The sequence below is a fragment of the Notamacropus eugenii genome, chromosome 3 (genome assembly GCF_028372415.1).
Source record: "Notamacropus eugenii isolate mMacEug1 chromosome 3, mMacEug1.pri_v2, whole genome shotgun sequence".
In the NCBI taxonomy this organism is placed as follows: domain Eukaryota; kingdom Metazoa; phylum Chordata; class Mammalia; order Diprotodontia; family Macropodidae; genus Notamacropus; species Notamacropus eugenii.
The window spans coordinates 110291501-110308345 of NC_092874.1; the positions used below are offsets into that span (position 1 = coordinate 110291501).

The window sequence follows — 16845 nt, forward strand, 5'->3', positions numbered from 1 at the left end:
GTCACCTATGATTGTATCCACATGATATTTTAAAAGGTTGAACAGCACAGAACCAAGGACAAATTTGAGGGCCCTTGCATTAAAGGCCTCATATTGATCTATTCATATTTGGTGTCTGAACCTCCTTTCAATCCCTAGCTATAATGTAACTAGTTCATATGTCTATCTTGTCCTCAAAGACAGCATGAGAGACTTTGTTGAATGCTTTACTAAAATCTAGGTATACCATATCCTCCCTTAAGAATTTTCTGATCTTTACTATTCTGTATTCTTTTGCTTAACTCTTTTGGGATTGTACTTGGTAAAGAGTTTAGTTGTGAGTTTATTGAAACTCATGTACTATATAAAAGCAAAATTTAACACTAAAAATTATAAATGCTCATGAATGACCCCTTTAATAATATATTTGAAGATTTTGCTGAGAAGTGAAATCAAGCTTACTGGTTATGATTAAAGACTATATTATCTTCCTTTAAAAAAAATAATTGTACAGCCTTTGTTTATCCCGTGGCTTTATTTCTTTTTTTCCATTGTTTTTTTCAAAAATAACAGTTAGCAGCTCAGAAATCATATTGGACAGTTTTTTTGTTTGTTTGTTTTTCTGTAGCCTGAGTATTAAATAGTAGCTCTTCTAGACTTGGTGCTTTGAGGACAGCAGTGAGGTTCTCTCTTAACATCTCACTTTTTTTGAGTGAGGAAATTAATATAGTTGTTAACACTCTCTGTTAACCATTTTCTTTCTTTGTTTTACAGTCCAAAAATGATTTTTCTTCTTAGAGAAAAAAGGAGAAAAATAAGAATTCAGTAGTTCTGCATTTTCTCCATCATCCATTGTTATTGTCCCATCTACCTTAAATAGCCATGAAATTGAAATGATGTCCAGTTCATGGGAATGGACTGGAAACTCTTGGTTGTTTTTGCCCAATAGAAAAATACTCATAGAATTTCATTTAATTTACTTCTCTCCATCACTATTCTCCTGTCTTTATGATTCTTAAAGCCCACAAGGTGCATGTTAAACTGGTTCTTGCTATCCTCTGCCCACCATGCATTTCTTTTGGATTTTTAGAAATATAGTCCAGGTTCTCTGTTAGTCTCTTCTCAGGCACAGGCAATTAATCAGTAGTACTAAGTTCTCTTGTTGTTTTTCCTCCTTCTTTTCCAATTTATGCTGGTGTCCCATTGGTTGCCCTATTAGACATGAACTTAAGAAAAAAGGGGAGAATCTCAGACGACTTAGATACGGTGCCCATTCCTGAATCGAAATTACAGCTTCATCACAGACTTTTTTTTGCCATGTGGCTGTGCCCCAACTCTAGTTCACCAGATGGGCATGACCCAGAACTGAACTGCCCAGTATTGTGCAGATATGCACAATGGGGGCTACCCTGACTGCCTTCCCTGAGGAGATTGACCCCTCAGCAGAGGAGAGGAAAAACACTGCACGACCAGCCCCAGCTGTGTGAAGCATCCTACCTGGGTCCTTCCTGTTGTCTCTCTTATGTTGCTCAGTATCCGCAGTATCAGAAAAGGGCAGGTTCATGTGTACCAGAAGAAGATTGCATGTAGCTCCCACTTAAATCTCCTGGCTGTTAGCTGGCACAGCCTACCCTACCCACCTCCTTCCGTTCTGTGGTTCAGCTACTTTACCTTCTCCTGGGTTAACAGACAGGACCACTTTGCATTCTCTTTTAACCTTAGTTCTCCTGGGTGTCTTCGAGAGGCAGCTACAGAATGAAGTGTTTCAAGCTGAAATGGAACGGAAGCTGGCCCGTTTGCTCAGTGAATCTTTAACCAGAAGACGGGTATGGAGACGAGCCACCTTTGCAGGAAGCAATGTGGTGCAGGTACTTAAATTAAAGTGAGGGTGGGAGTGGCAAAGGGACAGAAATGAAATGACATAATCTAGAAAATAAATTTTGTTTTGTGGTATGGTGTTGCATTGCAAATAGGGGATGGCATGAGAAGTCTTTTATTTAGCTGGTTGCTGTTGGAGATAAATTATAACAATTAAAAATGTCATTGTTTCAGTTTATCTTGACAGTTGTTATAATTGAGATTGATTTTTGTGCCATGTATGGTATTATCCCTTTTACGGAAATGCAAAAAAAAAAATTTATTGACCTTAATATGAGATGACTTTGAGTTTAAGGCAACTTCATTTTTCAAACAACCTTTTTTTAAAATTATAAAAATGTGCTTTAATGTCTGGAATACAAAACATTATGGATTAGTGTTACTTATGTGATAGTCATAGATCTGGAAAGAACCTTAGGAAATTAGAATAACTAAAACTCCGACCCATTCCTCTTGAAAAGTATCTCCCCTATGCTGCTTGATTTTGAAATTTGCACTTCGTTACAGTCTTACCAGTTATGATTTGATTGATTCTTGTAAATTTATAAAGATAATTTTAAAAAGAAATTAATTTGGACACATGTGACATCTTTTTAAATGCCATGCCCTTGGAATAGTTGGTACTATTAATAAGTCATCCCTATCTTACCGATTACTTTTAAATTTTTAACTATCTGACATAAAGGGCCACTAGGTGGTACAGTGGATAGAGTGCCTGGCCTGACATCAGAAAGACTCATCTTCCTGAGTTCAAACCTGGCCTCAGATACTTACTAGCTGTGAGACTTTGAGCAAGTCACTTAACCTGGTTTGCCTCAGTTTCCTCATTTGTAAAATGACAAGCGATTCTAGTGTCTTTTCCAAGAAAACCCCAAATGGGGTCACAAAGAGTCAGACACAACTGAAAAATGAGTGAACAACCATCTGACACAAGGAAGTAGTAGAATGAAGCTGAGAGAGAAGGAAAGAGCGGTTTCGGAGCTGGGATGTTATCCGAGTGTGGGTTACTAGAATGATAAAATGAATGAGAGCAGAAGGCTGCTGGTGAGTTTGGGAAAGAATAGTTCCAAAAGGAGGGTCCTGTAGTGGTTTTGGAGATAGGGGTCGCTTAGTGCTGAGGTTGGGAGACTTTAGTGATGCTCTGATCTTACCACCTCGATTTTGCAGATAAGGAAACTGAACCCCCAAAAGCATTACTCAGAGACACAGACCAAGGAAGCTATAGAACTTGGAGCATATTATTTTAAGGTGACTATAGCTCATCCCAAAGAATATGCTTTGTAGTCATCTAAAGAAATGGGACTGAAACTGTGATAGAAGTCAAGGCTAGAGGGGTCAGTTAGGTGGAAGCTCTGAGGCAGGCTCAGTTCATCCAAGGATAAAACTCAGAGAATTATGGAGTGCAAGAATCATCCTTTGAGTAATGTATAGATAGGAACGATGAATTTCTCAGATAATTGAAGCTTCTCTCTTTGTGCCAAAACCTTTTTTTAAATCACCTTAAGCATTTTAAATGGAAGTTTTTCTAAAATATATTGTACAGTTTCCTCCCTTCACTAACTGATTACTTAACCCATTAATGATGGCTCAGGATCATCACTCTAAATTTTAGGGGATTTACAGGATTAACAGGATGATGCCTTCAGGAACACACTGAGGTGTGTGTAAAGTTGTTTGCTCATATAGAGAATAGAACATTGATGTAGTATGAACAAGACAAGAATTAGACTCCCCTTCCTAAATTCTGTTTCCTCAGCTGTCACTATAGTATTATCCCACATTCTAGTCTTTTACTTGTGTTCGCTTTATAACTAATGGACTGCATATATGGGCTCTCTTGAAGTGGTGTTCCCAAGCCATGTGAATTATGGTAGAGTTGGAACTCAGTGACCATGCTGCAGCCTGAATTTTTGAAAGGAAAAGGGAAAAAAAAAAGGATTTTTTTTTTTTTTGCTCATTTATCCTCTCAGGATAAATGTGGCATTTCCCTGGCTTTGAAAATATAGCCATGGAACGACTTTTTGATTCCCTGTATTCGCCACCTATGGTGCTTCCAGACTGTTCATTTCTAAGCCAATATATTCTTTTGAAGAATGAATGGTTGTACAATGCTCTTTGGAGCTCAGAAACCCAGTGATTTCACATTGAGAATGTTGAATAGATGAGGATCCTAAAATTCAGACATTAGGTAGGAAAAAATTGAAAGGAAGAGTTTATAAAAATCACCCATAAGAATACTGGAAATTATTTCAAAATACATTATTAGAAATTCAGGAAAGAGATATGCTAGGGATAAGAATATTAGCCACTCCTAATTATCTTCTGCATGGCTAAGCATCAGAGTCAAAGAGATTATTTCAGGAAAAAAAGAGCATCTTTTTTCTAAGTATTGAAAATTTATACCAGTGGGGGGAAAGGTATGTCAGGCTAAGTATAAATTTAAATTTAAATGCTTCCATGAGGACCTTGTAAGGAACCATGAAATCTCACAAAAAGGGGCTTTTTAAATAATAAGAAAAGAATACTTAGAAAATTTTGAAATATTTTTGGATGGAACAAAGAAAATATTCAATAATGAAAAAGAAATAATTGAATTCTCTGCTTGGGTCGTCCCTGAGGAATCTATTAGGGAGTATAAATTATCACTTGAAAATGGACAACCTGAAGGTATTAGATCAAATAACATTCAATTCTTACGATGTACTAAGCCAGATAGACAAAGTAAATATAGATAAATTACCAGGACTGGATGGCATCCATTCAAAAATTTAAAGTAGTTTGGAAATGAAATCAGAGGTCCTGGTGGGGGAAGGCCTTTAGCCAAAATGTATAACTAACCATTGCAAATAAACAATATATTGGAGGACTGTTAGACTGCAAATATTCTCCTTATATAGAAGAATTCAGAAGGGATTCAGAGAAATACAGATTAGTGAATCTACACTGACATAGTCTGTAATAAAAAATAGAATAGCTGAATATTTAGACCAAAATACCTCAATAGAGAAAAGTCAACAGAGTTTCTATAATTAGAAATCATATCTGGCTAATTTATTAGCCAGTCCTTTGCGGGGTTGGGGGTGGGAGGCAGAAGGAGAGAGGAATAGCTCTAAGCTTGTAATCACGGGAAGCAAGGTATATCTTTGACTTTGATTTTTGGAAAATCTTTAACCAGTTTTTAAAAAGGATGTTATCAAAATTGAGTTATAATTGGATTAAAGGACCTTCTCTTAAACTGAAAAAAAAAATGTAAATGTTTAATTGTGAACCTAATCATTAAATAAAGGGGACCTTTCCTTATATGTAGAACAGAAAAAGATTATACATGCAATTGTAGATCTCTATTAAGTATAGCTTGCTTTTATTTCTAAGTACATTTAACTTTATAACATAACTTTTTATAACTTTTTAGCTTATAACTTATTTAGCTTATAACTTCCAAAGTTGTCTTGCTTCTTTGTCCTTCTTTCTGACATTCCTTCAGTTTTCTTTTCTGCATTAAAAAAAAATTCCTCTTAGAGTTTTGTTCTTTTTCCCCCATGATAGGAAGTGGGGTGAAGAAGAGAAAATAGATTTTTGTTCATTAATAATATATTTTGAAAATTAAAATTATTCAAAAAACAAACATACCAAAAAAACCCTTGCCTCAGTGACCCTCTTTTCTTCTTTTGCTATCCCATCTTTATCTTCCTTTCACCTCCATTGGAAAAAAAAGGGAATCTTTTAAAAATGTGGATGGAGTATTAGTTTAAGTAAGGAGAAGAAATATGGGTCAGGAGTAAATGGATATTCTCTAGGTGATGCAAGCAGGGTAAAGTGACTTACCCAGGGTCACACAGCTATTAAGTGTTTGAGGCCAGAATTGAATTCAGGAAGAGGAGTCTTCCAGACTCCAGACCTGACACTCTTATCTACTGCACCACCTAGCTGCAGTAGGATTAATATTAGACAGTAGCTTTTTAAGTGATCTGGAGAAGTGAGTCCACAATGAAAATCCAAGTTTGGTGACACTAAGTCAACTTTTTAAGGCAATGAAGGAAGAGCCAAGATACTGAAGAGAGTTCACCTTCAAATGAACTGGGGCTCGTGAAGAAAAGAGTGATGGATGAGTTTTAATGACAGCAAGTATACCCATGGTTAAGATTCCAGCCTTTGTATGAAGGTCATAACCCAGTAGAAAGACCCAAGAAGAATTGTAGATTGTTCCCAATGTGATGTAATAGCTTGAAAGGTCAATACTGATCATTATGAAGAAGAATGGGAGAAATAAAATGGAAAATAAGACAATGACTCTTACATAGAGTCACGCTATATAGGCACATATATGTGTGGGCGTACACACACACACACACACATATACATACACATACACACATATCCATATCCTGTGGTATGCCTCTCTCCTTGTGGAAAGTTCTGGTCAACGAACCTCCAAAAAGATATGAAAGCTATTACAGAGATGGAAAGGTGACTAGTATGATCCGAAGGATGAGGGTGCTGATGTATGAGGATAGCCTAAGAGAATAAGGAGTCTTCTCTTTGGAAAGGCAAAGGCTATTGATGTTCTGTGCTATGTGCCTAGTGACGAGAAATGATGGATTCAGTGTGCACAAGGAGACATACATTTTTGGACAGAACCAATGGGAGAATTTGCTTCCCTTAGGCATATTTGTTGTAAAAGGTTTGTTCTACTTTAACATTGGGAGTAGGATGGGAAAGAGAGAAATAAATGCTTATTAATTGAAAAATGAAAGATTCAGAAAGACAAAAGCTAAGAAGGGGACGTTAGAAAAGTTTGAATAGCATGAAAAGGGTGAGCATGTACTTGTTCCTTAAAGCTTTTACATGTAAGAATGAAGGAAGGCACCATGGTAGAGTTGGAAGGGCACTAGACTTAGAATCAGAGAATGTGGATTAGAGTCTAAAATCTGCCCTTTGCTAGCTGTGTAAAACTCAGGCAGGTGACTCTCTGGGATTCAATTTCATCAACCAGAGAAATAGAGGATCTTGAAGGTTCCTCCAGGTTCTGACATTCTACGAGTCTCATGGTCATGTGCTCCCAAGGATCATCCCTTACAATTCCTGTATTCTTCTGCCCTATGCTTCTAGGTTACTTCCTATTTGTTCTGCCCCTGCCCTAAGGAGTGCCACTCAGTTGGCCAAAATAAACGTGAAGTGTACAAAACTAAATACTGGAAGACACAGACTATTCACTAGAGTATGGGATGATAGAGAAAGAACGCCCTGAAATTAGAGTTTTAAAAATGTCAATATTTGTCTGCTGTCTTTCAGGTCGTTAATGTCTCACGGTTAGAAGGTGATGACTATCCAGTTCAGCTAATCTATTTTGTGGAAGATCAAGATGGAGAAAGGCTCAGTGCGGCGAAGTCTTCAGATATGATCAACAGGATAGATATCCAGAGAGCCGCCATTATCATGGGCTACCGCATCAAAGGCATAATTGCCCAGCGTAAGTCTCTTTGTTGCCTCAGTAGTAAACAGGAGGCAGAGGTCTCTATTTAGGTATGCACAAAATCCTATAGCTGTGTCTGATTGCTTTCATCTTTTTGTTTTTGAAAAGTCAGTATGCATTTTTAAGTAATATTATAAACATATTGTATTTCCCTAAATTTCTGTTTTGTGTGCCTACATTTGCATGTAGTTGAAGTTATCATTGTTCATTTTGAAAATTTCTGATTAGGAATCTGATTTTTATTTTAAGTAGTAATTACAAGGTACATATTGAAAATTACCATTTACATTTTTTAAGTATACATTTCTTCATATCTCCTATTATTTTGTCTCTTTGTTTAAATGAATGTATTTTGCTATTTGCTTTTGCCAGAATTTTCCATTTCAAATTTTGTATATGAGAAAGAGTGAAACATGGGTAGCAGAATATGCTTGGTTTTTTCCCTGTAAGTCCAAAATAAAAATCAGAGGGCTTTTTCTTTTCAAAAGCCAGTTTGATGTTTATTTTTGTAAGGATAACTTTTTCTCTCCTCTTGTAAAAATTGCCCTCTGTATCTCTTCTTATTTCAGAGCTTAAGTATTTGGGAATGAAGAGGAATGATCCAGGAAATGATATGGATAGAAATACATATAAATATATACACACATTATCTATCTATCTATCTATCTATCTATCTATCTATCTATCTATCTATCTATCTATCTATCTATCTGTATGTCTGTCTGTCTGTCTGTCTGTCCGTCCGTCCGTCCGTCCGTCCGTCCGTCCGTCCGTCTGTCTGTCTTTCTGTCTGTCTATCTATCTATCCATCTATCTATCTATCTATATATATATATACTTTAATAAGGTCAGACTTTTTAAAAAGTATTTGGGAAGAAGTATAGAACACAGATATAGCAAGAGAATAGTGAAATTTTAATAGTAAAATAAATTATATGCTTACCATATAGGGATTATATACATGTAGAGATTTAAGAAAATATAATAAATGGAAGCTCAAAAAAACTTGGGCAAATAATAATGTTACAAAACAATTTTAGAAATTGACATATTTGTGAACTATGAATTAGCTCTCAATGTCTCTTTGAAGCTCAGGTATATCCTATTTCCAGAGTGGGGAAGGGGGTAGAAATGAGCACATGCAATAAAGCATATAAAATGCTTTACGAATCTTAAAGCATGATAAAACTGTAGGATATCATAAGATGTCATAATTTCAAAAGGCTGTTTTTTAATATATAGTATAATAAGATACTTTGATTTGACTACTTCCTAATGACTCATGAAATAGATTTTTTAAAATAAGAAATTTATCTTAATTGCAAAAATACTGAGAATGGGGATTGCTTCAACTTTTATTGACTATCCACACTCCACGATCAGAAGATTGATTATAAGAGGATATGAGCATCTTTTAAACATATAGTCCACCTTCTTTTACACCCATCTTCACCTGGACTCCTTTAGAAACTTCAAAAAACAAGTACCATTGCCATGACGGGTCTTATTTTGGAACTGGGAGAGGGAGTGGGGGGGGGTGGGGGAGAGAGAGAGAGAGAGAGAGAGAGAGAGAGAGAGAGAGAGAGAGAGAGAGAGGGAGAGAGAGAGAGAGAGAGAGAGAGGGAGCGATGGAAGGAGGGAGGGAGGGAGAGAGAGAGAGAGAGAAGAGGAGGAGAGAGAGAGATGGAGAAGCTTAGCCCCTAGGCCTAGGGCAGGAAGGAGGCAGTTCAGGGAAAGTAGGATACAGAACTGGGTTAAGAGCTTTTTGTGCCTCTGGCTTTTCTTCTTAAAGTCACCAGCAGGAGTAGAATCCAATTCCTTTGACCTGGGTTTAATGTTGTCACAACTTTTATACACCTTCTTTTTTTTTTTTTTATTCAGAAGAAACCGTATTTGAAAAGAAAAATTCACATATTTCATGCTTCTAGCTTTCCCTGCCCCTGGATCTCTACTCTCTTTTACAATACATTTTGCCTGACATCACATAGTATTTTTGGAGTACCTATGTTGTGATTAGCACTAGGATAACCACTGTGAGGTAGGTACTCAAGAAGGGTAAGATCTCCCTTCCCACAAAGGATTTACATTATGCGTAGGTAAACAAAATGAATACACACATAAAACGGTTGGTAAATAAAGTAGCAATGGGTATCATGGTATGCTGATATATAATATTATGTTGAACTGTATGACACAGTTACAAGAGAGATCTGAACATTTCATAACTGTATACTCATGAATTAGAGACAAATAGAAGTTAGGAAATACACAGGCTAGTATTGTCAGAGTACAAAGAAGGACTTGACCTGGGCCTTGTTTGCTAGGTAGGAAATAGATAATTGGGGAGGAGGATATTTTAGGCAGAGAAAAGTATAGATTTGAGGATCATTATCAAAGAGAGGTGATAGTTGAAGCCATGAGAGAGAATGATTTTTCTGAGGGGGTTGTGTTTTTCCTTCTTTCTCAAAGAGGACCATGACATCAAGATGATGACATGACTTGCAGTTGACTTTGATTTGAGCGACGGAAGGCTGTGCAAAGTCACCAACCTCACTTTCTTCTCCTGAGCCATCTGGGTCCAGTGGCATGATATCCATCAGGACAACTGGAAACGGAAAGAGGGAGAAGAACAGAGCTAAGGGTTCAACTTTTAGAGCTGGGTTGAAAAGGAAGAAGAGATGTAAGAAATACATTTTGAGGAAAAGTACTCTAATAAATGAGCTGTCTAAGAGCTAGGAAGAAAGCCAGGATAGTTTAAGATTAGACTAGAAAGGATAGGATTGGATTTGGTTTAAAAGAAGGTTGCCCATTGATATTTTAAAACAATATTAGATAGAAACTAAACCTGATTTTAAGAGCTTAAGAGGAGTCTGACTGGGTAAATGAAGATAATGAGTATGTCAGTTAATTAATTTAATTTAATAATTAATCAGTTATCAAATTAAAATTAAAAAATAATTAAAATTAATATATTGAAATGGGCTTCAGGTTATTCAGGGAAGCCATAGATGTTTTTTAGTTTGTCCTTATCTGAAGGTTAGAGTTAGATGTCATGGAGTTATCCATGTTCCATCTTAAATCTGTCTTTACCTTTCCTGTGATGCCTGTTGTGGTTATTACTGTTGGTTCCTCTAATCTCAAAAGGCAAAACTCAGCTGTAAACAACCAATTTTAAATTCATTTTTAGTTATGTTATACTCGATTATGGCATGGGTCATTCTGTGAAAATTTAGTAGGCAAGGTGGTCTGCTAGCATAACATGGGAATGAGAACAAAAACATGTCTCTTATTTGGGCGCTGCTGTTTGCTAACCATGTAACCTTGATCAAGGCATTTGAACTCTCTCTGCCCCAGTTTCTTTATGTAAAATGAGGGATATGGGACTAGAGGGTTTCTTAAGGTCCCTGCTGTCTTTATATCCTATTATTCTACATCTGTTTCCTATAGTCTGTTATTAGAATGTGTAGTGAGAGATCAAACATTTTTTTCAAGTAATAATTGCTCACATTTATCTAGCACTTTATATCTTGATATATACTTGGATATACTTTGTACTTGGAGGTACAGAGTACTTTTCCTCAAAATGGTCCTGAGAGGTGGGTGGTAAGGTAGCATGATGCCTAGCCTAAAAAGGCCAAGGACTCCCATTGCATCCTGGCCCATCTCCAGTCATCCTGATGAGTATCTGGTCACTGGATTCAGATGGCTCTGGAGGAGAGGGGAGGCTGGTGACCTTACACAGCGCTCTCTCCCTCAAAACAAAGTCAAGTGCAAGTCATGTCATCATTTCTCTGATGTCATGACCTTCTTCGGCAATGAAGGATGAACACAACAACTGTGGGTCAGACACTGTGCTGAGTGCTAAGGATACGAAAGGAAAAGACAATTTCTGCTCTCAGGCAGAATGCTGATGCTTGCCTTCGAATCAGGCAGACCTGGTCCTTCTGAGACTTGTAACTCTGTGACCTTGAGTAAATCATTTCTTTTTTTTTTTTTTTTGCACTTTTGATTTTTGCTTTTGATTTTTTTTTTTTAATTTAACTTTTAACATTTATTTTCACAAAATTTTGGGTTACAAATTTCCTCCCCTTTTATCCCCTCCCCCCCTCCCCAAACCCAAGCATTCTAGTTGCCCCTGTGACCAATCTGCTCTCTCCTCTATCCTCCCTCCCTGCCCTTGTCTCCATCTTCTCTTTTGTCCTGTAGGGCCAGATAGCTTTCTTAATCCCTTAACCTGTATTTCTTATTTCCCAGTGGTAAGAACATTACATTTGATCCTAACACTTTGAGTTCCAACTTCTTTAACTCCCTCCCTCTCCACCCCTTCCCCTTGGAAGACAAGCAATTCAATATAGGCCAATCTGTGTAGTTTTGCAAATGATTTCCATACTAGTTGTGTTGTATGGGACTAACTATATTTCCCTCCATCCTATCCTGTCCCCCATTACTTCTATTCTCTTAAGATCCTTTCCCTCCCCATGAGTGTCGGCCTCGGATTGCATTCTCCTCCCCATGCCCTCCCCTCCATCCTCCCCCCCACCCTGCTTGTGCCCCTGTCCCCCACTCTCCTGTATTATGAGATAGGTTTTCCTATCAAAATGAGTGTGCATTTTATTCTTTCCTTTCGTGGAATGTGATGAGAGTAGACCTCATGTTTTTCTCTTGCCTCCCCTCTTTATCCCTCCACTAATAAGTCTTTTGCTTGCCTCTTTTATGAGAGATAATTTGCCCCATTCAACTTCTCCTTTTCTCCTCCCAATATTTCTCTCTCACTGCTTGATTTCATTTTTTTTTTTTGAAGATATGATCCCATCCTCTTCAAATCACTCTGTGCACTCTGTCTCTATGTATGTGTGCGTGTGTGCATGTGTGTGTATGTACTCCCACCCAGTACCCAGATACTGAAATGTTTCAAGAGTTACAAATATTGTCTTTCCATGTAGGAATGTAAACAGTTCAACTTTAGTAAGTCCCTTATGACTTCTCTTTGCTGTTCACCTTTTCATGGTTCTCTTCATTCTTGTGTTAGAAAGTCAAATTTTCTTTCCAGCTCTGGTCTTTTCATCAAGAAAATTTGAAAATCCTCTATTTCATTGAAAGACCATTTTTTCTCCTGAAGTATTATACTCAGTTTTGCTGGGTAGGTGATTCTTGGTTTTAGTCCTAGTTCCTTTGACTTCTGGAATATCCTATTCCATTCCCTTCGATCCCTTAATGTAGAGGGTGCTAGATCTTGTGTTATCCTGATTGTATTTCCACAATACTTGAATTGTTTCTTTCTAGCTGCTTGCAATATTTTCTCTTTCACCTGGGAATTCTGGAATTTGGCCACAATGTTCTTAGGAGTTTCTCTTTTTGGATCTCTTTCATGCGGTGTTCTGTGGATTCCTTGAATATTTATTTTGCCCTCTGGTTCTAGAATCTCAGGGCAGTTTTCCTTGATAATTTCATGGAAGATGATGTCTAGGCTCTTCTTTTGATCATGGTTTTCAGGTAGTCCCAGAATTTTTACATTGTCTCTCCTGATTCTATTTTCCAGGTCAGTTGTTTTTCCAATAAGATATTTCACATTATCTTCCATTTTTTGAATCTTCTCGCTATGTTCTGTGATATCTGTCTTTCTCATAAAGTCCTTAGCGTCCATCTGTACCATTCCAGTTTTGAAAGATCTATTTTCTTCAGTGAGCTTTTGAATCTCCTTTTCCATTTGGCTAATTCTGCTTTTGAAAGCATTCTTCTCCTCATTGGCTTTTTGAACCTCTTTTGCCAATTGAGTTAGGCTAGTTTTCAAGGTGTTAATTTCTTCAACATTTTTTTGGTTCTCCTTTAGCAGGGAGCTGATCTGCTTTTCATGCTTCTATTTCATCCCTCTCATTTCTCTTCCCAGTTTTTCCTCCACCTCTCTAACTTGATTTTCAAAATTCTTTTTGAGCTCTTCCATGGCCTGAGCCCATTGGGTGGGCTGGGACACAGAATCCTTGATTTCTGTGTCTTTGCCTGATGGTAAGCATTGTTCTTCCTCATCAGAAAGGAAGGGAGGAAGTGTCTTTTCTCCAAGAAAGTACCCTTCAATAGTTTTATTTCTTTTCCCTTTTCTGGGCATTCTCCCCAGCCAGTGGCTTGACCTCTGAATATTCTCCTCACACCCACCTCACCTCCTGATCCTCCCTAAATCATTTCTTCATTGATAAAATGGGGAGAGCAATGCCTGCGATACATACCTCACAATGTGGTTATGAAAATCCAGAAAGATCCTGTAAGTAAAGCACTTCACAAACCTTAGAGTGCTTTGTAAATGTCAGTTATTGTTACTATTGGAAGTATTTCTATCCCCATTTTGCAGATGCAAAGACAGAAGTTTAGGAAAGTTAAGTGATTTCAAGATCAGAGAGTAGTTTAGTGTTTTGGCAGCGAGGTGGCACAGTGGATAGAGCGCTGGACCTGGAGTGGGTTCAGATGTGGTTTCAGACACTTCCTAGCTATGTGACCCTGAGCAAGTCACTTAACCCATTTGCCTCAGTTTCCTAAAATGGAAATCATGATAGCATCTTCCTTCCAAGATTTTTGTGACAAATGAGAGACAACACAGTGTCTGGTACGTAGAGTAGACATAAGTATTGGCTACATTGCTGCTGCTACTACTACTACTACTGTTATTGTTTTATTTGTTAGAGCTAAAATTAGAAGCGAGATGTCTACTAGTTCCAAGTCCAATGTTCTTCCTTCCATACCAGGATTTAGAAGGACTTTCCTTCTTCCCTCCCTCCCCTTTTATATTTCCTGTTCACAGCGGTAGATCGAGTGAAAAGGTCACCTTCAGGGTCCCAAAGCAATAACCTGTGGATCATTGTTGGAGTGGTGATTCCAGTGATTGTGGTGATGACCATCATTGTCATTCTCTATTGGAAACTGTGCCGTACAGACAAACTAGACTTCCAGCCTGATGCTGTGAGCAACATTCAGCAGCGTCAAAAGGTAAAAATGATCCCTCTCGATACACCCAATATACTTGTGTGTGTATGTGTGTGTCCATATATAGACAGGGCATATTACAAAGGTGGGCTACTCCTGATGCAAAGATGAGTGTTTCAATGTTATGGGAAAAAAAACTTGTAACTTGTAATCAGAAGCAAAAAAGGAAAATGTTTTCTGAAAAAAATATTGGTTATCTTCTATAGAAATTCCTTTTTTTGCTATAATGGAGAAGCTTTCTTCATTTTGCCATTATGCTCATCTAATGATATATTACACGGCACACAGATTTGTTAGGAGAGGTAAGTGTATATGAAAGCAGACACAATGTGCATGTGGCATAGTAAAGAAAGCACCGAATGGGGAGTCACATTTTTCCATTTACTTTCTGTGTTATGTGACCTTGGAAGGGTGCTTTGCCTTTCTAGGCGTCACTAAAAAGGGGAAGGGGAGGAAGGAGGGATTGACATCCTTCTAGTTCTATGTTTTTCTGAAAGTCCCTAGAGTGGGTTAATGTGAAATATCTTCCATAAGGTAATGAATAGAGTCTCAGGTTTAGCAGGGATTGTGAACACAATTTACTGGTTAATATATTTAGTGATTATCTGGTCCAGAGATGTCAAACTTGATGCCTGTCAAACTCTGGAGTAGAGCCCTAGCCAAATTAAAATGTGATTGAGAAAAGTTTAGCAAAATAAATAAAAATTATAATACCATATAGATGATGATGTTAATTTGTGGTTTTCTAAGTCAATATGTAGTACACATGGATCCATTTCTTTTTGAGTCTGACACCACTGATCTAGTCCAACTCTTTTACTTGGGAGAGAAAAATGTATATGGGTGGAGTCAGGAGAGTAAGTCAAGTGAACTCATACCAAACCAAGTGAGTATAAATTCCTTTATAATAATTATAAATTAGAATAATTCCTTCCTTTCAGTAGAGAATTGATCAACTTTAGGGACAGAATGTTTCTTACGCTGTCAGGCAAAGACACTGTGGGTTTGACTTAACCAGGGAAGGATCTATGGGAATGGTGATTTATCAGAAAACGAGCATGTTATAAAATCTAAAAAGTATCAGTAAAACTTAAAAAAATAAACCAACTGAAGTATTTCAACTCCAAATGTGACCTCTATAGCTAATGCTCAGGGATATATATTTTTTTTAAATGGAAGCCAAGAGATCATGTGGAACCCTCTCAACAAGTCTCCTTTTCCCCTCTTCTGTCTTCCATTTAGCATGATGTCAGCTTTTGTTGGATTTGGAAATCTAAATGGAATTCTAAGAGTCTGATAAGAGACATAAGGGAAGTGAGAAAGGTGAAGGACAAGGGTTAAAGTATTATGGTTTATAATAATTTTTATTTTATGGATATGTTTCCAAATTAGCTTGGTAAAAAGTAGATCTGAGGATTCTGATGTAGCACAGAGATAGGCTCTGTACTTAATGACCCAAATTAACATGGGCAAGTTGGATCCCCAGATTTCAACCATCTCTCCCCCTCCCCTCAAGGCATTGGGGGGAACCCAGAGAGATTATAGGATATCTTTCTTCACTATTATTTCCCCATCCTATGTATTCCCTACCTCCACTCCATATCAGTTGAACAATTGCCATCTCTTCAATATCAATCCCAGTTAGTGCCTTCCCAATATCAGTTAGTTAGTTGGTATCTCCCTTATTATCAGTTAACCAATTAATTTCAATTGGTGTTTACAAAGGGATATTTACTGACAAAATATAGCAAGAACTGAAATCTGGAGCCCACTGTCCTTTACCATGTTGATCCCTAGGGAGAATGAACTCAAGCAGGTTACCCTTCAGATCTGGTTTTGGTTGCTGCAGGTTCTGTCTCTACTGTGGGCTTTGAGTTGCTGGACCTCTGGTGGCTGTTCTGATCTTTTGAGGCTCATGAGATCATTCCCAGGTCCATTTGTCTCTGCTACTCATTTATCTGAGATCAGGAAAGAAGAGACAACAGAGACAGAAGAAATGGAAGTAGCCATGCCTAGTTAGGGAAATATGGCATCTGGTAACAGCACTTGCTAACTCTCTCCTCACTATTTGCCTTATAGCAATTCTCGTCCCACTCTTCACCAGGGAAGAAAGAGAATTTTAGTCCATTCATCTTCTGTGAATGAATGCTCAGTTCTGTCTCAGCAGCCAGTCAAAAACCTTTTTGTCACCACTATAATAAGCCAAAAGGAAACAGAGGCTACCTGGGCAGGCTGTGAATTGGAAGCATTTTGCACCATTAGCCATTTCTAGTAGTATCTCAATGAACTTCCTCCCAGATTGCCAGCAGGCAGAACATACCACTCATATTCCTAAAGACTTGACACTCTTTGTCCATTCCCTCGTTATACTAATCACAAGCATGTTGTATGTCACCCATCAACTTAGCATTACAGAGTTTATAGTTGGAAAGGGCTATTAGAAACCATTTCTTCTAATTCCCCCACCTTTTTTTTTTTTTTACCAGATGAGGAATCTGAGACCCAGATAGATTAAGAGATTTGCCCAAGGCATCCAGTCCTAG

General features: G+C 37.6%; 1 protein-coding gene across 7 annotated transcripts in view; it reads left to right on the forward strand.

The window, feature by feature from the left end:
- KIAA1549 (KIAA1549 ortholog) overlaps positions 1–16845 on the forward strand; it is a 161715-nt gene that overhangs the window by 82166 nt on the left and 62704 nt on the right. For all 7 annotated transcript variants that reach the window (XM_072652596.1, XM_072652595.1, XM_072652597.1 and 4 more), the window contains 3 exons: positions 1702–1847; positions 7150–7327; positions 14121–14305. In XM_072652596.1, the coding sequence (XP_072508697.1) occupies positions 1702–1847; positions 7150–7327; positions 14121–14305 (509 nt within the window). The remainder of the gene's footprint in view (positions 1–1701; positions 1848–7149; positions 7328–14120; positions 14306–16845) is intronic.